The sequence below is a fragment of the Coptis chinensis genome, chromosome 2, assembly GCF_015680905.1.
Source record: "Coptis chinensis isolate HL-2020 chromosome 2, ASM1568090v1, whole genome shotgun sequence".
In the NCBI taxonomy this organism is placed as follows: Eukaryota; Viridiplantae; Streptophyta; class Magnoliopsida; order Ranunculales; family Ranunculaceae; genus Coptis; species Coptis chinensis.
The window spans coordinates 74,087,524-74,110,265 of NC_141457.1; the positions used below are offsets into that span (position 1 = coordinate 74,087,524).

At 37.1% G+C, this 22,742-nt stretch overlaps 3 protein-coding genes and 1 pseudogene across 18 annotated transcripts; 2 read left to right on the forward strand and 2 right to left on the reverse strand.

Moving 5' to 3' along the window:
• The first annotated feature begins 590 nt into the window (after window positions 1-590).
• On the forward strand, window positions 591-1,004 carry LOC147517757 (uncharacterized). Its single transcript, XM_086593690.1, has one exon. It carries the CDS (start codon window positions 591-593, stop codon window positions 1,002-1,004), a length of 414 nt encoding a protein of 137 aa, XP_086449816.1.
• A 2,737-nt stretch (window positions 1,005-3,741) lies between these two features.
• Window positions 3,742-21,866, forward strand: LOC147517758 (ABC transporter C family member 3-like; annotated as a pseudogene). Its single transcript, XR_015213089.1, has 11 exons — window positions 3,742-6,158; window positions 6,417-6,509; window positions 6,588-6,622; window positions 11,505-12,127; window positions 12,230-12,394; window positions 13,775-14,069; window positions 14,174-14,448; window positions 20,263-20,547; window positions 20,915-20,978; window positions 21,172-21,411; window positions 21,492-21,866. The product of XR_015213089.1 is annotated as an ABC transporter C family member 3-like (transcript).
• Window positions 6,912-8,498, reverse strand: LOC147517759 (phospholipase D delta-like). 5 transcript variants are annotated; one of them, XM_086589867.1, is made up of 4 exons: window positions 8,184-8,498; window positions 7,633-7,893; window positions 7,463-7,531; window positions 6,912-7,174 (listed from the first exon to the last, which is right to left on the reverse strand). In XM_086589867.1, the coding sequence occupies exons 1-4, from the start codon at window positions 8,442-8,444 to the stop codon at window positions 7,055-7,057; spliced, it is 711 nt and encodes a 236-aa protein (XP_086445993.1). In that variant the 5' UTR covers window positions 8,445-8,498; the 3' UTR covers window positions 6,912-7,054. The 5 variants fall into 5 exon arrangements, with proteins under 5 accessions (XP_086445993.1, XP_086445996.1, XP_086445995.1 ...); XM_086589870.1 differs by having other exon boundaries at window positions 7,643-7,899; XM_086589869.1 differs by having other exon boundaries at window positions 6,912-7,209; window positions 7,643-7,899.
• LOC147517760 (B3 domain-containing protein At3g19184-like) lies at window positions 14,920-20,279 on the reverse strand. Of its 11 annotated transcripts, none has more exons than XR_015211553.1 (9): window positions 20,064-20,263; window positions 19,212-19,362; window positions 18,924-19,142; window positions 18,803-18,834; window positions 18,546-18,714; window positions 17,432-17,504; window positions 16,685-16,758; window positions 16,163-16,300; window positions 14,920-15,337 (listed from the first exon to the last, which is right to left on the reverse strand). XR_015211553.1 is itself a non-coding variant. In XM_086589871.1 (6 exons), the coding sequence occupies exons 2-6, from the start codon at window positions 19,338-19,340 to the stop codon at window positions 16,223-16,225; spliced, it is 627 nt and encodes a 208-aa protein (XP_086445997.1). In that variant the 5' UTR covers window positions 19,341-19,362; window positions 20,064-20,263; the 3' UTR covers window positions 14,920-16,222. The 11 variants fall into 11 exon arrangements, 1 of the variants encoding a protein (XP_086445997.1); XR_015211552.1 differs by lacking the exon at window positions 16,685-16,758 and adding an exon at window positions 16,796-16,934; XR_015211554.1 differs by lacking the exon at window positions 16,685-16,758 and having other exon boundaries at window positions 18,924-19,133; window positions 20,064-20,279.
• Window positions 21,867-22,742: the final 876 nt, after the last annotated feature.

The window sequence follows — 22,742 nt, forward strand, 5'->3', positions numbered from 1 at the left end:
AATTAAGACCTTCGCTAGCAGCTGCCATAATAAGTTTCGGGAGACGGACGACATAGTTTCTGCCGTCTGTTGGTTATTTATGTACAGATGGCAGAAACTATGTCCTCTGTCTCCCGTTTTAATTAAATGGATGGACGGCAGATGCTGTGCCGTCCGTACCTTCGAGACACTCAACACGATTTTGACTTAGCCAAATTAAACCAATTTTTCACTCACATGCATTTACTTGTCATCAAAGTCTCAACCCTCAACTCCTCAACCATCAACTCTTCAACCACCAACCTCATTTCTTGTGTCAACTTTATAGACCACAAATTTCTCAACTTTGCCATCACTCATACTTTTTACATTATTATTCTCAACTTTGCAACTTTTCTTCTCACATTCAAAATGGCTTATTCTTCTCGCTATGTTGAACCAAGCTCCTCATCCGAAGATGAGAACATGATGAATGACGATGAGAACATGTTTGTACCTATTTTCTCGTTGTTGCAAGACATGCACAAAGCTACTCGTGATCATCGAGGCTCGGTCCCCGATAGAAAGTACATTTATCGTGATCGAATCGACGCTCACAATAGGATTATTAAATGAGAGATTATTTTGTGCAATACCCAAAGTATCCCCTTGATATCTTCCGTATGAGGTTTAAGATGCACCGCCATCTCTTCCTCCGAATATTGAAAGCCGTCTCCGACCATGACAAGTACTTCACATACAAGGTTGATGGCATTGGAAAACCATGTTTGACGGGTATGCAAAAGGTGGTTGCTTGCATTCGTTTGCTTGCATATGGTTGTAGTGTGGATGCATGGGATGAATACGTTCAAATCGCAAAAAGTACCCTTTTCGAAAGCTTGAGGCATTTTTGTGATGCCATGATGGTGGTCTTCGAGGAAAAATATTTGAGGGTTCCAAATGAAGAAAACATTCAACATCTACTTGCACAAGATGAAAATCGTGACTTTCCGGGTATGCTTGGAAGTTTGGATTGTATGCATTGACAATGAGAAATGTGTCCTACGGCATGACAAGGTACACATGTAGGACATAAGAAGAAACCTACAATCATTTTGTAAGCCGTTGCTGATCAAGACTTGTGGATTTGGCACGCTTATTTTGGTATGACGGGTTCAAACAACGACGTCAACGTGCTTTAACGTTCTCACTTTTTTGACAATCTTATGCGTGGTGATGCTCCTCGTTGCAATTATACCGTGAATGGTCGCCAATACAAAATGGGTTACTATCTAAACGATGAGATTTATCCTAAATGGGCTACACTTGCATAAGCAATCCTTCACCCAACCACTCAAATAGAGGGATTATTTGCTAAGATGCAAGAAGCGTGTCGCAAAAATATGGAGCGTGCATTTGGTGTCTTACAAGCTAGATGGGGGATAATCAAGAGGCCGGCGTGAATGTGGAGTAGGGATGGCATTAATCAGATAATGAATGTGTATAATTTTACATAATATGATTGTTGAGGATGAACGAGAGATTGATATCGAAGATTGACAAATTGACATGGATTGGGAGCCACCAGTCGCATTGCATGTTGTCGGGAATCAAAATGAGAAAATTGCAAGAAGACTCAACACACTTCGTCACATTCAGAGTAGAGAAACTAATGTTCAACTAAGAGTTGATCTCATCAATCACCTTTGGCAATTTCATGGGGATCAAGAAATGTAGTATGAGTATTTCTATATTTGTAGTTTGAGTATTATCTATATTTGTTCTATAGTTTAAGTATTATCTATGTTTGATTTTATGTTGTTTCAAGACAATTCAAATTAAATTTGAAATTACAATATTGGAAATGAACTAACAACAATAATGGAAATGAAATAACTAAAATAACATTGAAATTAATCTAAGTAGTAGAAGCACTACCCCCACTAGAAGCGCCACCACCACTAGAAGCACCACTTGGAGTTTTAAACGTTCCACTCTCTCTCATTTGGTGAATTATTTCTATTTTCATCATCTTGAAGTATTCAGCAACTTCCGACTCAAGAGTAGAAGTATCTTGTGCTAATATTTTGTTGTCTTCTTTCCACTTCTTGAGCTCCATCATCTTCATCCTATCAGTGACGACATTCGTCATTTGTGCCAAATACTTCTCCATCATCTTATAATTCTCTCATCCTTTCTTTTTCACCCCTTGTTCCTGGTGGTCATTTTTTCTTGGTTCCACTTCTACTTGTATTTCCACTTCCACCTCCACCTCCACCTCTATCCCCAACTTGTGTAGGAAATGGATCAATTGGAATGCCACCAAGAGTTGCCGACGGCGTTGTGGGTGTTAAAGGCACAACTTCGTCATCTACATCAAGAATGACGTTGGTTCGTCTCCTCGATGTAGTTGTGGACCGGCTTTCTAATGCTTCATTCCATTTTGGACTATCCTTGAGGAGGGCCCAACAATGCTCAAATTGAAAGTGTGTGTTATGAGCTAACATATATGTTGTTTTTGCTTCGGCCAACCGATCTTGGATCGTTGTGCAACTTCTTGTGGTCCTCTCTGAAGAGGAGATAATTCTCGCCCACCAGTTGTAAGCTTTTTGAATGTGTCCAAATTGAGTGGACACCGAATCCTTATTTCTCTTGTTATTTTCGCCAACTCTCTCTCAAAATTTCTCTAACATTCTCTCACAATAGTATGTGACTCGTTACCCCGCACCAACAATTGGATCTTCATTAACATATATCCACGCTTTGCAAAGAGTTTTGTCTTTTTGAATTGAAAAATTGGCAGACCTTGTAGATTTCTTTCCTTTTGATGTGGTTATATGTTCATTTGGATCCATTGTTGTACTTGGAGTAGTGATTGTTGTAGTTGGAGTAGATAGAAATTGTATAAGAATTGGGAGCAAATGGTAAGAGAGTTGTGTAAAGTAGTTGCTATAAATTTGCAATTTCAGAAAAACTAGCCGTTTCTAGCCGTTGGAATGTTTGGACTAGACAGACGGCAGAGTTTATGCCGTCCGTTGCAATTTAACGTACAGATGGCAAAAGTATTCCAAATTTAACAATTGCTAAAAGTCTCCATTAAATTGGTTTTTCGAATTTGGGCTGTCAAATTTGGCTAGGGCTACTAAAAGGTATATGTGTAACCTTTTAACATCCCATTATAGCTGCTCCCTATTGTACTTGCTCTTATAAATCATTATTGTGCGTGCACAGGTTTTGACTAAATAGACTGTACGGAGTGTGGAGCGTGTTTGGTTAATGGAATTATGGAAAAAGGTTAATTTCAGTGGAAAGCTATGCTGGAAATATGAAATATTGACAGATGTCGCAATGTTTCGCAAGCATCATCATGTTCTATGGCCATAGTGATTCCACATTTCCACTAACTCCCTTCAAAGTATCACTTTTTCTGAAAGAGTGACATTAAAAAAAAATCTTGATGATTAGTTCAGTGTTTACTACCTTGGACTTATATTCTTGATATTTGTTAACTAGCCATCATTAAACCACAGTTAGCAAACTAGCATAGAAAAAGACAGTTTTTCACACGACCCCATCTATCTCCCCACACGAGCTACTCTTGTAAAAAATGCCACCTTATTTTGTGATTGTCTGGTCCTCTTTTCTCTACCCTTGGTTATACGCTTGCTCACCACGTTACTTTCTTCCCAAGGAAGCCATCTTCCTTTGACTCTTCTCATTTTTAGCGCTGTCCTCATTTCCCCAACAAAACTATATATATTTTCTCTCTCTCTCTCTCTCTCTCGGCGTATCTCAATATTCTAAAACAATATTATCTCGTTCACTTGTTTCATTTCAAAACAAACAACATAACCAGCCATCACACATCTTCATGGATGATGGTAATGGTATGTTGATATTTCTCTTCTCACATTCCTCTTCTACTCTTACAGAAATGCATCATATACTTCTTAAGCCCATATTTATTCATGGGTTTTCATCTGTTTCTCATTTTGTTGTGTTACTTGTTCTATTTATTTCTTATGCATGCAACAAGAGAGGCAACAATGAGAATGTGAAGAGTAGACCTCTGTATCACAAGCCAACATACTTTTCTTGTGTGGTTTTATCATTGCTTCGTCTTGTATTATGCTTTTTGAACTATTTTTATTGGTATGCAAATGTTCGGTCAGATGAGAATATTGTGAACCAGTTGGATTTAGTACTTAGAACAGTAACTTGGGTTGGGATTTCTGTTTTGTTGTATTATTCAAGTGATCGAAAATTTCCTGTGTTTCTAAGAATTTGGTGGGGGTTTTTCTTTTTATTGTCCTGTTATTGTCTAGTAGCAGACCTTGTTATTTTGTATTCAAAGTTTCATCACTTGGTAGCATCACATATTTGGATTTGTGATGCTGTTTCTGTTGTCATTGGTTTGTTCCTTGTTTGCGTCGGAATATTTGGAAACAAGGAAGGGGAACAAACCCCTCTTCAAGAACCTCTTCTGGACAGTAGGGGGAAGAGTAATAGAAAAAATGAGGATGAAAATCCATACACAGATGCCAACCTTTTCAGTCTCCTTACTTTCTCTTGGATGAGCCCTTTTGCTAGCTGTAGGTCACAAGAAGACATTAGACCTTGAGGATGTTCCTCAACTTGATTGCGGCGATAGTGTTGATGGTGTCTACCCTACTTTTAAAAATAAGCTTTACTCCAGCTCTACTGGTGACCAACAAGTATCAACTCTCAAACTTGTCAAGGCATTGCTTTCCGCAAACTGGAGAGAATTCGTAATCTCGGGTTTCTTCTGTCTTCTCTACACCTTGGCAAATTATGTCGGTCCATACCTAATTGAAACTTTTGTTCAGCACCTCAACGGTGTTCGAGAATTCAACGGCTATGTTTTGGTTTCTGCATTCTTTGGCGCAAAGCTTGTTGAGTGCTTCTCGCAAAGGCAATTGTTTTTTAGGATGCAACAGGTTGGTGTTAGACTACGTGCTGCGCTAATTACAACAGTCTACAAGAAAGGGCAGACTCTTTCATGCCAATCAAAGCAAGGTCATACTAGTGGAGAGATCATCAACTTTATGACTGTTGATGCTGAGAGGATTGGTGATTTCAGTTGGTACATGCACGATGTGTGGATGATCCCTATGCAAGTGATTCTGGCCTTACTGATCTTGTACAAGAACCTTGGTATAGCTTCAATTGCCACTTTAGTTGCCACCATTCTTGTGATGTTGGCAAATTTTCCATTGGGCAAGTTGCAAGAAAAGTTTCAGGGGAAGTTGATGGAGTCTAAAGATGCAAGAATGAAGACAACATCGGAGATTCTGCGGAACATGAGAATCTTGAAACTCCAGGGTTGGGAGATGAAGTTTCTGTCTAAGGTAATCGAGCTTAGAAAGAATGAGGAGGGATGGCTGAAAAAGTATGTATACACATCAGCCGTGAATACTTTTGTTTTCTGGGGCGCCCCTACATTTGTGTCTGTCATCACATTCGGGGCCTGTATGCTTCTTGGAATCCCACTAGAGTCGGGGAAGATTTTATCTGCACTTGCAACATTCCGAATATTGCAAGAGCCCATCTATACTCTCCCTGATACAATCTCAATGGCAGTTCAAACTAAGGTTTCTCTTGACAGGATCGCCTCCTTCCTCCGCCTCAATGACCTGCAAACTGATGTAGTAGAGAAGCTTCCTAAGGGTTCCGACGTCTCCATTGAGATTAGAGATGGGTATTTCACATGGGATATCTCTTCTTCTAGTCCTACATTGAAAGATATAAATTTCGAAGTCTTTCATGGCATGAGGGTAGCAGTATGTGGTACGGTTGGCTCTGGAAAGTCAAGCTTGCTTTCATGCATCTTGGGGGAAGTACCAAAGGTATCTGGCTCTGTTAAATTAAGTGGGACAAAGGCCTATATTCCCCAATCTCCGTGGATACAGAGTGGGAAGATTGAAGAGAACATCTTGTTTGGTAAGGAGATGGACAGAGAAAAGTATGAGACGGTCCTTGAAGCATGCTCTTTGAAGAAGGACCTAGAAATTCTGTCATTTGGGGATCAGACTGTTATAGGGGAGAGAGGAATCAACTTGAGCGGTGGGCAGAAGCAACGAATACAGATTGCACGCGCTTTGTATCAGGATGCTGACATTTATCTCTTTGATGATCCTTTCAGTGCAGTGGATGCTCACACTGGAAGTCATCTGTTTAAGGTAAACACTTTTTTTGAGTTTTAATCCTAATTCTTGTGTTGAATATGAAGTTGGAACTGCATCTGAATATCAGTGAACTATTGCGAAGTATAATGTTTTTTGAAAACACGGAGACAGACTCATACTTTATTAAATTCTGCTTTTTATATTTTTATAAAAACACATATATGGCTGAGTCGTTCTGTATTCCTGAATCTGACTGTCGTTATCCTTGTCACTCATCAATAAGATTGACACTGGACGTCCTTTGCGTTACAGGAGTGTCTTCTAGGACTTTTGGCTTCAAAGACGGTGATTTACGTTACTCATCAAGTGGAATTCTTACCTTCTGCGGACCTTATCCTGATGAGTGTCTACACTTGTTCCTTCCCACTCTCTATTTCAGTGACCTGATTTGGTGTTAATCCTCAACCTTCTCTTTTTTGACAGGTAATGAAAGATGGAAGGATCACGCAATTGGGAAAGTATCACTACACCATATCTATTGAAAAAAGACGTGACAGATGTATCGTTTTTCTAAAAAAAAGACACTTTTGGGTGTCGTATGGTGACCCGTTTTTTTTACAGTCTTTTTTTTTTCTACAACACTTGACAAGTGTCGTTTTTCATTTTTTTTAAAAAAAGGCCAAATCAGGGCCAAAAAGAGCCCCGAGCCCAAAATCTACTAAATCATGGCCAAAAGAAACCCACCCAGTACAGGGTCATTGGATCCATTTTTTCCTGACCCAAAATTCTCTTTAGAAGCACAACCCATATCCAAATATACCTTCCATAAAAAAAATAATGAAACTTCACAAAGTGAATAATGGGTCCATGCTCTCACAGCACTTAACAAGCCCAAAACTGATAGCAGTGACCGCGATGTACTAATGTTAGTGTGTCCATAAACCACTACACTATTTAACCAAAGTCCTACCCAGCTGATGAAGCCCAATCCAGACTTTGGCCGTCAAAACAAGCATTAGAAGCCACCCTGTAGGGATCTTATTGCTTTCACATATGCAGCATGTATGCTCCTGTCAATTTTCAAGTTCTTTCCACACATGAGATTCTGCAAACAAAAATACAAACTAACTAAAAATATTTATAAAGAAATGAACAACAGCCATAATCATAAACAACTGCCAAAAATGCAAACACGCAACTAAAAATATTTTTGGAATAACTGCCATAATAATAACGTTTCACATTGGCTGACGCAAAATGGGAGATATTGTTGATGCACAAGTCGAGACAAGTATAATTGAGTATGGATACTGAATTCAAATAACAGAGATGCAATATAATGTCCAACAGTAACTCACCTGTTTTTCAGCTTCCTTCACTACTTTTGGGAATTCCTTAACAGATCCGGAATCAATTGAGCGAAACACCTAGAAGAAGGTACCGATTATTTTTTCATATGGAACAGAAGCACAATGACATTCCTTTTTTTAAAAAAAAAATCAAGAACTACATACATCTTCATTCTTACCTGCACATGCCAGTTTTCAGGATCTCCTTCTTTGGAAACACGCACATTCTCATCATTAGAAGCAGCAGGAGTAAGTATCCATGACATCCGATATAAGTTTATCAACGCATCATCGTACCAGCGTGTGACTTTCTTGATCCCGATATCTTTCCATTTTGTAGCTTTTCTCCATCTTTGTTCAAAGTTGGTTAGTATGTCATGTGCAACAGGCCCATCGATTCTGCAGTGTAAATCATGCCAGGGTTGTCTTGGACCTCTAACCTGAGACTAAAAACGTTATCAGGAAACTTAAAGGCTAAATACATACTAAAACAGAAATATTTTCTTTTTGAGAAATGATCTATAAAACTATTCTTTCTGTTCATGAACAAAACACAAACACAAGAAAGTAGATACACAGTGAGAGAGTAAAACACAAAAGGTGCGAATAAACTCCTATTTAAACTATCAGAGTAGCGTCATTTACTAAAGTAAAGTGATATGAAGAAATTTCTTTAAAACAAGAAGCGATGGTGCAAAATCACTTATTTTGTAAGATTATCAGCACTTACAGGAAATGTTGGATTGTGAAAATCATTCGCAAAGACACTGTCAAGATCGCGAAAGAGCCGATGTTCAGGGGTGTCATAGTGACCATCACAGAGATCAAGGCCACCAATGAAAGCAGTTATTTTTCGGTTATTTCCAGATGCCTGGGTATCAACAACAATACACTTCTGATGGTGTTTAAAAAGTGTCCCAACAACCTGGATTGGAAGGTTCACTCCAAGACTAATTAGTAATGCTAGTAATCTAAGATAATCAAAATGCATAATAAAGTTATTGTCTTTGTAGCTATTAATAACATTTTGCTCCTCAAATAATATCTCTACCTATTGCTTAAAAATACTAAGCTTATTGCTGGCATAACGCGGAGAGAGTACGCAATGGACACTTGAGTGTCAGAAGAACTTATGAGTCTCTTCATCGTGAGTTTGCATAACACCTTCCTGCATTAAAACTACATCTATCAAACATGTATAGATGTCAAGAAGATTCAACACAGTGCATTAACTTCCCCTATTTTCCTAATTGTATAAACAACTGATTTAACTTCATGGACAAACATAGGTAGCTGTGGTAAGACATTTTTATATTCGTGTGAGAGAAAGAGAAGCACGTGGACAGGATTTTGAAATTTAACCATTTTGTAAAAAAGGAAAACTTCAAATAAACATCAGAAGATACTTAAACCCAAATTCTCAAAAAGGTAACGATCAGTGAAAATAAAAAATAAAAAATTGAACTTCTTGCAACAGCCATGACTATACATGAACAGTTCTATAGCATTTGATAAAGCAATGAACCTCCACAAAACAATGTTCAAGGTTTGTCACTCACTAAACTCCTTTCTTCAGAGACTTGAACTTTGTTTTCTTGGCTTTCTTTTTTGATTTTGGTTTATGCTCTGTTAGTATCTCCTTCTTGCTTTAAAAGAACAGACTAGTTAATTTTTGTTTGAATTTTAAAGAGGCAAAAACTACTTATCTAGAATTCTTCTTCCTTCATAACAGGATCATTGCCTGTAGATTGGAAAGCTGAAGATTTCAATTAGTCCCTCTAATTAGTTTCGAAGCGTTAATTTCAACTACCACTATAAAAGCATAACATAACCTGATGTGCTATTTTGAATCAGGCACCACTTACATTACTGAACTTATAAACTTCACCCGAACAACCAAATGACTAAAATAAGGACTGGTAGAAGCATTGAGACTTGAAATAAGTCATTCAAGATCTTAAAGGAAACAGTAGGCTCTTTCTCAATGAGGATCTTTATTTTCTCGAAGAAATGGTAACTTCTTTATTTGATTGAGTAAGAAAATAAGGAATCTGAGCTAAATCATGAATCATCAGATAATATAAATACAAAACCTCTTAAATTTTTTTTATTATGTATCAAGGTCTCCAAATATACCAAACAAATGCGAAAATCCTTTCGATTTCCAACCAAAACTTCATAACAATGAAATTTCGTATTAGGGACTTTATTTTCTTACCTTGCAGACTCAAAGTTTCCTTCTGCTGCCTCTTCAGCCTCTCTCACTTCATATTCTAGATCCTCTAATAACTGTGAAACGTCATATACAATAAACATATAAAGTAGTCATAAATATCAGTAAAACCCATAAATAACATCATATCACGAACCTGACGCTGTGCCAACGCCTCAACTTCATCCTTATATGCCTTAGTAGCAAATTCAGCATCCCATCCTGGAATCACCCACCATTATTTCATAAGTTTCAAAACTAACAGATAAATCCCAATACAAATATTCAACCACTGGATCAACATTTCAAATATGTTTGGTTATGTCAGCAACGAATGTACTACATCAGACAGTATACACTGCATGAGTGCCTCCTCTAGATGGTGAACCAGACAATGGACAAACAATGTCTAACATAAAATAATATTATCATGAGATGTACAAAGAGACCTCAAACAGGAAGAAGAATTAAATGGAACCTAATAATAATATAAAAACAAGGTCATTTAGTCTTGCACAAAGGTTGTTAATCTTGGTCAAGTTCTTGGTGGCTTATCCTCCCTACAATTCTTACTATTTGTCTTGAGTTCTGTATTATTCACATAGACCACTAACACTGAGACCAGCACCATACCATCTTTATCACTATACTTTCTATAAAAAAAAATATATATTATAGAAAAGAGGGAGAAAAAAGACAATAGAGACTGGTTAAATTCAATTATTCTCTTAAAGTAATTATATCAGGATTTAACTACCACAAAGATGGTATAATTAACCAGTTGGGCAATAAAATATTGTGTAACTCCAATAAAAAAGAATCCATAATTACCAACCTTCTGTGTTAATGGCTTCTTAGGTGGCTTATAACTTTTCCGTAAAAGTAGAAAAATAATTACAACCACTAGAAGACCTTCCGCGACATAATACCCTTCATACACAAACACAAAAACAATGTCAATTTCCAAACCGAAAAACGCAGTTAGTGATACAAAAAGCAAACGAAGGTGAAAAAAAAAATGTGCCGCCAATATGAACACCAAAAACAACAGCTCCAGCAAAATGAGTATTCAATGCTATAATTGTCCAATCCAACGCGTGTTTCATCATACCCTGATGCCATCACTATCTAACAACATATCAAATCATACATTCAAATTTTCAACAGCATTAAACTCAAATTACATAGAATAACAAGATATTAAACCTGTTTTACCAGGCTACAAGCTTTCTCTCGTGAATATTCAATAATCAATATTCTACTATGAGTTTCAACTCAGTATGTGTATTAATTCTTCTAGGTCTTATATAAAAACTTGAAAATTTGATTTCATTGAGTTCCATTCAATCACAAAATTTATTTTTCAATTCTGAAAATGAGACAAATAAATTCAATCCAAACTAAAGGTTATAATTAGGATATATAATGCAATTCTTCGTTCTAAATAATATTTTAACTAACATTACTTGAACAAATAGGTGAATTGACGAAATTGATTGAAAGAAAACAACCATGGAAAGAAGAACACTTACCAGAAGGTAGCAATCGAAGCCCTGCAGTTCAAAGAGAAAGAGTTTGGGAGTTTGGGAGAGAAGATGAAGAATTGAGTAGAGAGAAAATAAGCGAATCAAAACCCTAGGGTTTTCGCCATTTAAATCTCAGAGAAACTTGAAAAATGAAAATGAGAAAGAAGCCGTATTTGAGTAAATTTCAAACATATCTTCTAGATGTACGTATCGACGGTTTTAGACAGGACACGACGACGCTTATTTGTGTTGGAAGCGCTCGATAGACGACAAGTGTCGTTTGAGTTAAAAAGATGTTGTCGTATTTTAACAGTTCTGGTGTAGTGTATGAAGAGATTCTAAATTCAGGAACGGACTTTATGGAACTAGTGGGTGCACATGAGAAGGCCTTGTCGACCCTTGGTTCCACAGAGACAGCACAAACTTCTGAAAATGTAAGAAACAAAATGCTTAACGACAATATGGAGAATGGGATGAAAGTTGAGCTCAAAGATGACAAAAAGACTGAAGGGGACAGCACAGATGATATAGTTGGGCCAAAAGCACAGCTTGTTGAAGAAGAAGAGAGAGAGAAAGGTAGAGTTGGCCTTCGGGTATACTGGAAATTTATTACCACGGTGTATGGGGGAGCTTTGGTGCCGTTTATATTGCTTTCCCAGGTTCTTTTTCAGATGCTTCAGATTGGGAGCAATTACTGGATGGCTTGGGCCACTCCTGTATCAGAGGATGTCAAAGCGCCGGTTAAAGGCTCTACTATGATAATTGTCTATGTTGTCTTAGCCATTGGAAGCTCTTTTTGTATACTTGTGAGATCTGTGCTTCTCGTAACAGCAGGATATAAAACAGCTACAACACTTTTCAACAAAATGCATGTGTATTTTCCGTGCCCCTATGTCTTTTTTTGATTCTACCCCAAGTGGACGGATACTGAATAGAGTATGTGTACCAAACTTAGTTCTCTTAAATGGTTTCCTTGTTACAGGTCTTATTGATTCATGTTCGAGTTTTTCAAGAGCTAATATACTATCCCTCCTTCAGGCTTCCACAGATCAAAGTGCAGTGGATTTGAACATTCCCAGCCAAATAGCTGTCGTTGCTTTCTCGATTATACAAGTCGTGGGAATCATTGCAGTAATGTCGCAGGTTGCATGGCAGGTTTTCGCGATTTTTGTACCTGTAATTGGAACCTGTATTTGGTATCAGGTAATGCTTAAATCTTTTACGTTTTATCTGAGATTCAAACTTTCAAGTAAATCCTGTCAGAGATCTGTAGTTTCTAATTTTTTCATATACAAGAATGGCCACTTTGCGTGATGGTATGTTGAACATTTCCCGTGCCAATATTTGAAGAACACTGTCATGTGAAGCAACTGGAACCATATCAGTTGAATGAATTTCAAAATGATAGTGCCATACCAAGAATCCAAATCACACAAATTTTTTTATGAAAGCATTTACAGTGCCACATGGTACTTTGAAATTTGGAGTGCCATTTGTTACTCTTTAATTCAATCTATCTGACACTATCTTAGTCCTCTCTTTCAGTTCTTCCCATCTTCTACTTGATTTAAACTTATGATCTCATTATACTATTACATGAACTGAAGGTGTCCAGTGGGTTACTGGTCAAGACTTGGAAGGTTGGGCCCAAGGTTTTGGATTCACCGGAGAAAGGGGATTTAAGTTCTAGCTATCAAAAAGAAAAAAAAAACATACAATGTTCAACTCATGTTTTTTTCTTTTTTTTGTTATTATTTTCGGTTCAGTATTCAAATATATCTTAATACTCGTGAAAGGAGGTGCATGTGTTTCTCTTGGAAATTTCTTTTGCTTTTTCTATCCTCTCTGAGTTCTTTCATGAAGCATTGGATCTATAACATAGTAAAAACTTTTAACCTGTTAAGTTCATGAGAAATCACTTGAGATTCTTATGGTACATTTTTTTTGTGATATATAGTCCTAAATCCTAATTGTTATGTTATTTTGTTGACACATAGTTCTTATGTTTGCTCTCGCTTTCGATTATTACATTCATGTACTGTTCTTATTTTTTTATTTTTTTTTTTGTTTGCCTAACTTAGTAGTATGAGTGGATAAACTGAGAACTTCGCTTAGTAATCCTTTTTTGTTTTCCTATTACATTTGTAATCATAATGTCTTTCAGGCTCTGACTACAAGTCCTTAAGTATTGACATCTCAATTTACAATTTTTCAAAGGTAATACTTAAAGTATTAGGCCATCAAAAAATGTTTACATCTAAGTTACATTGACACAGATACGTGTGTCCGTATTTGACACGGATACGAAGTGTCTTGACACGGCGAAATATAAGAAAATGAGGTATATCACATACAATATATGGCAGTTTGTGTCTGACAAGGACATGTGGATACGTATCCGACAGGGATTAGTTTTGAAATATGGTATGTCCATGTAACATAGGTTTTCATGATCTTATAGTTCTGAACATGTCATGAACACATGCTGAATGGATGGAGAGCTTAAGTCATTACGGTATACAGCTTTTATGAAGTCCTTTGCTTGACCTCTAAAGTAGTTGTTGATTACTGTCTTGTTTCCAGCAATACTACATATCGACGGCACGGGAATTAGCACGTCTTGTTGGAGTATGCAAAGCTCCACTAATTCAGCATTTTGCAGAGTCTATCTCGGAATCGACAACTATTAGGAGCTTTGACCAGGAATCACGATTCATGGAGACAAACCTGAAGCTGATGGATAACTATTCACGTCCCAAGTTCTATACTGCTGGTTCTACGGAGTGGTTATGCATTCGGCTGGATAGGCTATCGTCCTTGACATTTGCCTTCTCTCTGATTTTTTTGATTTCTGTGCCAGAGGGAACAATTGATCCTGGTAAGCCGATACAGTTGGAACCTATAACAATAATTGTCATTCCGAGGATGACTGCCAACAGGAAGAGCTTGGATATCATTTTTGTCTTCTCTGTTGTTTTATAGGAATTGCGGGATTAGCAGTCACTTATGGGCTTAATCTTAATATGTTACAAGCATGGGTGATATGGGATCTTTGCAATCTTGAGAATAGAATTATCTCTGTTGAGAGAATGTTTCAGTACACAAGCATCCCCAGTGAGCCTCCTCTTGTGATAGAAGCACATAAGCCAGATGATGATTGGCCTTCACAAGGTGAAATTGATATTAATGATCTACAGGTATTCTGCAACCTTCTAAGTTTCAATGCCCAGTACACTTGGTTTTCTTCAATGATGCATTGATGTGGGATACATGATAGTAAATCTAAAATGAAATCTCTCTATGTAACTCCTATAAGAAGAGTGTCATAGTTGAATTTATAAAATATGATGTGCTTAGGGCGAACATAGTTTTCCCCATATCTACTTTTTAATAGTTAATTCTTGCAAAAATAATACTTTTTATTCGTAAATTCTTGCAAAGATAGATTATCATTATGCTACACTACACCAGAACAGTTGAAAAAAGACATCAAAGAGCCGTCCTTTTTTTAAAAAAACGACACTTTAAAGTGTCGGATGGTGACCCATTTTTTAGCAGTCGTTTTTTTTATTTCACACTAAAGGTGCGTCGTTTATCAAATTTTCATTTTTTTTTAAGCGTTGAATGAGCTAAAAGAAGCCCAGTCTACCGAGAGGAAATCAAACAAAATGGACATTTCTTCCTAAACAGACCCATCTTCATACAACAATAACAACATAAGCCAAATATTAGTAAATTCAAATTCTTTTCCATTTCCACACCTACTCAATAATACAGTCATACCACTCAACAAAATTCTAAACTTAAAATTTCAATTCATACACTATTACAATGATCTAAATTGTACAAAAATCTAAATACTCCAAAAATCTTATGCAGAGAACTTTCAATTTAACTTCTGACGAGTAAATATTCGAAAAGAGAAGTATGTAGTACCAAAGCCACCATCTCAAGCTCCAGAGGGATGCAGTCCTGATCCTGATGGTATAGCTTAGTAAAGTAGAACATAAAAAAGAATTAATTCATTTTCGGAAGGCAATCAAGAGACAAACTTCTAGGATCTTGCATTGGAGTCATATACAGATGTAGTGGATTCGTGATAGATGCATAGGAGTCTCACTTCCCATACCATAACGTGGTGTCTCACTGTTGAAACGGAAAGGTCAGGAAGCTCAACAAACAGACCAGCTTTTAAGAAACAGAAAGCTGACAACCAATTACATATTATTACCGATATGGAGTTGAAACAACAATATTATCCCTAATATTTTTGAAAATGTTGCCACGTGAAACTTTGTAGAGGTTTTCAAGGAAAAGAGGGGACTAAGCAGCTCAAAAAATTGAAAGCAACAAATTACTGTGGAATTCTAAATGAAAAAAAGAAGAATGAACAATAACAAATGGCCCTATTATCTCAGCAGTGATAAAATATAACTATATAGTAGCCACAAATTATCGAAGTTCGATGGTATAGAATTGTTCAAGTGCCACAATGACTACAGAACTACTATCATACGCTTTGGGGATGACACATGTTGCAGCTAAAGTATGAAATCAAGTTAGAGAAGCATCACAAAAAATGTAACTTAAAATGAACAGATAGTGAAACCTGTATACAATGCACTTGAAAGCATATATGTAACAGAGTTTCAAAGGAAAGTAAGAGCGTTATGATTATGGTAACTTAGAAACTAATAAACTTTTGTTATTTTCAAGATCATGTTTCCTTTATCTACTTCAAGTAACAATTAAAAAAACTACGATATCTTCATAGATAAAATATATCAATTTTTTCATTACCAACGTTTATATGACCTCCATATATAGGTGTATTGATAAAAGAAGCAATCAGCTATAAGCAAAGACCATACAAGTGAAAAATATGGCAAAACAACACTGCAAATGTATGTCAAAGCATGCCATAAATTATGCTAACACGTGATGTTCACTCCTTGGGGGAGAGTAAAGAACCTGTTCGGCCTGGTCCAAAAAAATCTGTCTCACTAGAAGATTGTTGATGATGGTGAGAAATCACTTTTGTTGCAGACTCTTCTCCAACTGCTCCAAGCTTGAGCTTGGATGAAATCTGAAGGTTTCCTTCCATGTTTCCTGGATGTAAAAACTTGTGTTAGATAACAATGTTGTCCACATGAATCCTTTTCATATTGCTAGATGCAAAAGTCATGTAGATAACATATTTGTAGATCATTCAAATAGAATTTTAACTTGTATAACCAATGTGTAATTAGTCCTTATATTGCATGGGAAAAGGAGAATGTACATAAACACAAACTTGCGTCAAAACAAATGCAAGACAGTTTTTTTTTAAAGGTTACAGTTTAATTGTTTGTTATTCAATGTCTTTCAATAGTTAACAAAGACACTCATTCTCAAAGTATTTGTTGTGTCAGAGTCCATGACAGTGTGTTGCACATGTGTCAAACACATACAAAAACATTCTATATGTAATGTGTATAAGGTTTTAGGCCCTACCTTATCAAACAATTAGTACACACGTCATTCAACATTAGTGTATCTGTAATTTTCGTTCCATAGCAGATCACAAACTACAAAACAAAAGAGAAAAATAAAAAATGTACATACAGTATGTGTAACAAAGTTTCCACATGGAAGGATTCCTAGCCAAGGTAGGAAGCCAGATTTTGGTAACTGTTAACTGGTAGATACTGCAATCTTCATGAAACATCGTTGCATTTCTGTTTTCTGGTTGTTTCGTCACAGACTCCCAGGTGGACAAAGAAACAAATAAATTGAGAATCTTCTGGATATTTCAGAACATGCTTACAAGCAAACACACACATAAAAGAAAAACTATCAACTTCATAACTATAACTATGAAGAGATCACCACGTTTGGAAATGCCTGAGAAAATTGGAACATTTTCTCGGGATACTTTTGTTGTATCCACAAAGTACTTTCACAAAGAAAATTTGGCAAAAGACACTAGTTAAAAATGGACTATGTCATATAAATATTACAATCACATAGAAGTGTGTGGCTTTTAACATCTTTTGACAAAGAGTTACTAATTAATGTGGTAATATGGAGGATAATAAATAGTATGTTTTCTAAATACAGCAGACTAGTAAGAAAATTTCAGGATTGGACAGATACATATTTTATAGAACAATGGCCTAGTATGTTGATAAGCATGTGAAATTTTAAAGTTCATGGAATCATAGCTCTATTAAGTATTCCAGTTAAGGAGATGCAACTTACAATAGTAAACTGTGCACCAACAAATGAGCAGCTCCATATACTTCAATCAATCATTCACCCTTACTATGTAAACCTACAATGGTAAGAGAAAAATCAACTTAGAACACCCAACCCGCCTTCTCTCCAAAATTGATCAGCCCGCTAAAACTATTTTTATGTAGTGACAGGTAGGCTACTTCTGGTTGGCATCTTAGATGTCGGCTCACTCAAAAATCTCCCAATTTTTCAAACCAAAGATAACCTACAAATTTTCTATCCGGAGGGCTGTAAAAAGAATGCTGGATGAATGGATTATAAACACAATGTCAACTGCAAGGTAGCTCCAACTACCGCCAAACGCATCTTTTGCGAAGCCACACGGTACCTTGCTTTGGTATGGTTTGTTTGGAATGCAGGTGGATATATCTTTTTAGGTTCTATATAATCTTCCTAAAGAACTAATAATTTTAGGACAGTTTGACAACATAGCAATGCATCTATCTATTGTGAAAAGTTAATAGCATCTATCCACTTCTGAAAAGAACATAGCTCAGTCTGATGACATCATGTTGTGGTACGCTTTTTCTATATATATCTTTTAATTGTGACAAATGCATTCACCAAAGGGCTTCAAACCGATATCTCAAATCAAGAACTAAAATAGCATACTCTATTTAGTGGCAATCAAAACTACAGTCCCCAACTCAAAATGTTTGATGGCGTTTTTTTAGTCCTTTGTGCCTAGGGTGGATCCAATGTTATACTAGGACTTGGGGTAATAGGCTACTTGTGTGGCACATGTAGGGCTGTTTTGTGCATTTTCGTGTTCCTGTGCTCATAGGCTTTCTCAACCTACTTTGCTTCATTTATTAATGAAATTCTATTTTACCAGGAAAAATTTATAATAATATATACTATAGGATAACTTATCATCAGCAAGATCCTCCACACTTCCCTAGTTTTATAGGTTTATAAAGAAAAAATGATAACAAGAATGGAAGCATCAAGTTAGTAAGCTAAACATGCGCAGGTTAATCAAATGAGAGCTGAGGTGCTAATTGCTAAACCATATCATCATTTCACTTACAACTTACTGTCATTCAACTTCAGAAATCAGACAAGTAATTGTGCTTACCAGCCAGGTTCCGCCTTTCAAGTATGACTGGGTCATTGGTTTAACGAAACTAGGAAAACCATTTTCAAGTTTCGACTTCAAGTCTTCAGCTCTTTCCATCACAGGGTTGACCCTAGAATCCTCAGCTGTTTCTATCACATGGTTGACCCTAGATTCCTCTGAATACTCTCTGTTGACAATCCAATTTGATAAATTAAGTACATTACACATTATATTCCATCAGACAATCTTCTAAATACATATACGTAACCACAAACCTCATAGGACTTTCTTCGATAACAGTGGGATCCTGAAAAATGAACATTTGGGGGTAAGTGAACTTCAAAATGCAATGTGGATATAAAGGGAGTAACTTGGGTCGAAGAGAAAATGACTCACTTCTTTGTATACTGGAGTTAGCAATTTAGAAATACGGGATGATCTTCTTTCTCCGATAATTGCTACTGGAGCTGGCGTTTCTTCGTATACACCAGTTGGCAATTTAGCCCTAGTCTTTCCTTCGTATACTGGAGTTGGAAATTCAGCAATATGAGATGATCTTCTTGGTTCAGTAACAATCATTTCTTTGCGAGAAGGTCGAGGTCTCACCTGCTTCCTCTGTTATCCAATTAGAAGATTGAAAAACAAAATAACAGGTAATAGAGCAGTGTGAAAAGGAAGAATTACCGGCTTTTTAGAGGCGTCGCGAACATCTTGAGCAAGTTTAACAAGGTTAATTTCCTGCATTCTTTTCTTGTTTTCCTCTATTCTTTGCTTACGTATATCTTCATATGATGTTTTCTTAGCTTTCTCCATTTTCTTCACTTAACTTTAAAACCTTGTCAGAAAACCAGTAACTCAAAATTTCAAATCAAAGCCTAAAAACCATATGAAGTACAAATCGACAAAGAAAAGATTGAAGTTTTAAACAACAAAACAACAACGAAAATGTACCCTTTGCATAAATAGCTCTCTCTGAGAATGGAGTGTTGCTGCTGGAGTTAGTCACTTGGTTGTTGAAGAGAGTTACAGAGTGAGAGCGAGAGAATTGTTTGGTGAGTGGGTTAAGCGCCAAATTTAGAAAAGAATTTGAATTTGAATTTAGCAGACGTTACAATTTTGGTAAATGTGAGTTCCAAAGTAGTTACAATTCTCTCAGAGCAAGCAATAAGATATAAAATCAAAATAAACTATACCTTCTATAACTTCTATGTTTCATAAAGAATGAGGGTGAAAGTAAACTATAACTTGTATAATGTGAAAATAAGCCATAGCTTCTATGTTTTATAAAGAATCAAAATTATCATGTGAATCAGGTCAAGCAAATTTGGCCAAGTGAGCCTACTTCGTCGAGTAGTGTCAGATCAAAGCCCAAATAGCAACAAGTTACTACATAGTTACATAATACATTAAACAGAAGTAAAGCATCAACAGCCAAATAACTCAAATCAAAATCAACAATCTAGGGTTTTTAATTCGATTTAACAACCGCAACAATCATAAACAATGAGTGAACTAGATTTTGAGAAGAAAAATTACCTTTCTTCTCCATTGTTGATTCACTGTTGAATAATCACGCTTTGCGAAAGGATCAGTAAATATCCATTGTCGAATTTGAGTGGAATCGCCAGAGAGAGAGAGAGTGGAGGCCTATTTTTGTGAGAAAGAATGAAAGAATAAAGAAACGGTTATTTTTTTTTGTATGGGTTGTGATAATGTGATCTGACGATTACAGTGAGTTCAACGATGCATGGTGGGCGTGCTCACAAAAAGACAAAACAAGAAGACGGGTGTTGTTGGGAGAACAGGTAGTGGTAAATCAACTCTGATTCAGACACTATTCCGCATAGTTGAACCTGCTACCGGACAGATACTGATAGATGCTCTTAATATCTCCACAATTGGACTGCATGATTTGCGGTCTAGATTAAGCATAATACCTCAAGATCCAACTATGTTCGAGGGGACTGTTCGTAGTAACCTTGATCCGCTTGAAGAGCACACAGATGAACAAATTTGGGAGGTGTGTTTCCCCTTTCTTTTAATTTAATACGACTCTTGGGAAGACGATGGGAAGTTTTCCTGTTTTTGTGTATTATTCTCTAATTGTCTCCTTGACCAGATTATAGTTACCAAATGAAGTTAACCAAACGATTCTGTGGTAGCCTGTCTAAATGTTAAGAAATAGTCGAGTAGGTTTTCCACAAACTTTAGTTTCATGGGGTACTTAAGTATTTTATGTGGGTGAAGATCCTGAAGGCATGGGTCATGGGTGATGCCTGGCCTGTTCAACCATTTTTTCTTGTACTTTACCACTCTGTCAAGTCTCTAGACGTTGCTCTCATCATGAATGACGACATAATTAATACATTTTTGTATGAATCTTTTAGGCTCTGGATAAGTGCCAACTTGGGAATGAAGTAAGAAAAAAAGAAGGAAAACTTGATTCCACAGGTTTGCTATTTACTCTCCTTATATGCATTCATGTAATCATTCTATTACTGTGAACACTTGAGCGAGCAACTAACATCTTTTTAATTCATAAATCTGTGTGAAACCTGTGGGAACAGTTTAGTGTACCAAGTTACTTCATAATATCCAGTATTTACAGTGTGTGAACCACATGATGGCTGTTTGAATGTTGCAGTTACTGAAAATGGAGAGAATTGGAGTATGGGTCAAAGACAATTGGTCTGTCTTGGAAGAGTACTGCTAAAGAGAAGCAAAGTTTTGGTGTTGGATGAAGCTACTGCATCAGTTGATACTGCAACCGACAACTTGATTCAGCGAACACTCAGGCAGCACTTTTCGGACTCCACAGTTATCACAATTGCACATCGGATAGCTTCAGTTATCGATAGCGATATGGTCCTTCTTCTTGATAATGGTTAGTACATGCAAGTAGGTAAAGGACCTCTGCTTTTAGAGGTATTATTTGGTTTTCAAGTTGGTTTTGTTTTTCCACAGGCCTTATTAGGGAATATGACTCTCCCTCCAAATTGTTAGAGGACAAGTCGTCTTTGTTTTCAAAGCTTGTGGCCGAGTATACTGCAAGATCAAATTCCAGCTTCGAGACTGCTACTTGAGTTTTGGACGATAGTTAGGTACACACATGGATTGGTGATAACCCTCCTCCAGTGCAAAAGATTTTGTTACAGGAGACCGTAACGTGGCCTGCCGTTAGTGGAACTGTACGTGTTAGGCATGATTTTGATTTACTTGCTGATGTGTCATTAACAGAGGCTCTAGTTATGACTCAAAAGGAAGTGCTACATTGCACATGTTGTGAGCTTTGTCAGCTTTCATAGAAAGTTGAATGATAATGATGATAAATTTGCTTCACGCTTTTACGTCTGTATTTGTGCACTCTCTGAATCTGCAATGTCGTGCTAGCTACCAACTTCATGGGCATTGGGAGAGAGGTAGAGTAATACAAATATGGTTGGCGTCTTGATCTATAACACTATAACAGCTATGTTAACAGGTACCTTGTGCAGTTGTGCAACGCATTTGCATCATGCGCTGTGTCTGAACAAACACTAGTGCGTTTCTCCCTCTTACTCGGATAGAGGCATTTGGGACGTGTCATTGATTCATTTCTTTCACATTCTATGTTATATTCTGCTCACATTCATTTCGGACAGAGTTTAGGCAGATATAGCTCATCCCCATTCAACTGCTCACATTCAAATTAACTCTGTCCTTTTGACCGAAGTCAAACAAAATAACAAGGTACTCGATATCGGCACTTTCTGTAGTGGCCCATATTAGAGCCGTGGACCAAGTCTAAAAGAGAACGAGGGCAGGGTAACCAGATAAGAGTGGGAGCAGTGGAACATTGCCGCGGAACCCTAAGGGCGGACGTGGCTGAGGTACGACGAAGGTAGAATCGTCGGATGAAGGGACAGGTGTGTGGCCCAAAAGAGGAGGAAAAAAGAGATATAAAGAAAAGAAGGGATGAGAAAAAAGGAGAGGCGGACATTTGGAGTGAGAGGATTTGAGAGGTTCACGCATTGGGAGTGAGAGGAACTTCTAGGTTCATACATTTGGCGCCGTCTGTGGGGAACAGAAAGAAAAGCAAAGAAGATATGGCACCCAAGAAACGAGTAGGCAAGACAAAGAAAGTAGCGGGACAGGAAACAACGTCGGAAGCGGAGATTGACGAGGAAAGGGATAGAAGAGAAGAGATGGAGACAGAGGAGCTGCGGCTTATGAGGG

What these genes read in the sequence shown, in the direction of transcription:
- LOC147517757 (XM_086593690.1), top strand. Translation starts at nt 591, where the DNA reads ATGAGAGATTATTTTGTGCAATACCCAAAGTATCCCCTTGATATCTTC.
- LOC147517759 (XM_086589866.1), bottom strand. Translation starts at nt 8,444, where the DNA reads ATGCATTTTGATTATCTTAGATTACTAGCATTACTAATTAGTCTTGGA. An exon ending in TTCACAATCCAACATTTCCT is followed by an intron (nt 7,900 to 8,183) that starts GTAAGTGCTGAT and finishes TAACGTTTTTAG; the next exon opens with TCTCAGGTTAGAGGTCCAAG. An exon ending in CTGAAAACTGGCATGTGCAG is followed by an intron (nt 7,532 to 7,632) that starts GTAAGAATGAAG and finishes ACCTTCTTCTAG; the next exon opens with GTGTTTCGCTCAATTGATTC.
- LOC147517760 (XM_086589871.1), bottom strand. Translation starts at nt 19,340, where the DNA reads ATGGAGAAAGCTAAGAAAACATCATATGAAGATATACGTAAGCAAAGA. An exon ending in GCGACGCCTCTAAAAAGCCG is followed by an intron (nt 19,143 to 19,211) that starts GTAATTCTTCCT and finishes ATTGGATAACAG; the next exon opens with AGGAAGCAGGTGAGACCTCG. An exon ending in TAACTCCAGTATACAAAGAA is followed by an intron (nt 18,835 to 18,923) that starts GTGAGTCATTTT and finishes TTCATTTTTCAG; the next exon opens with GATCCCACTGTTATCGAAGA.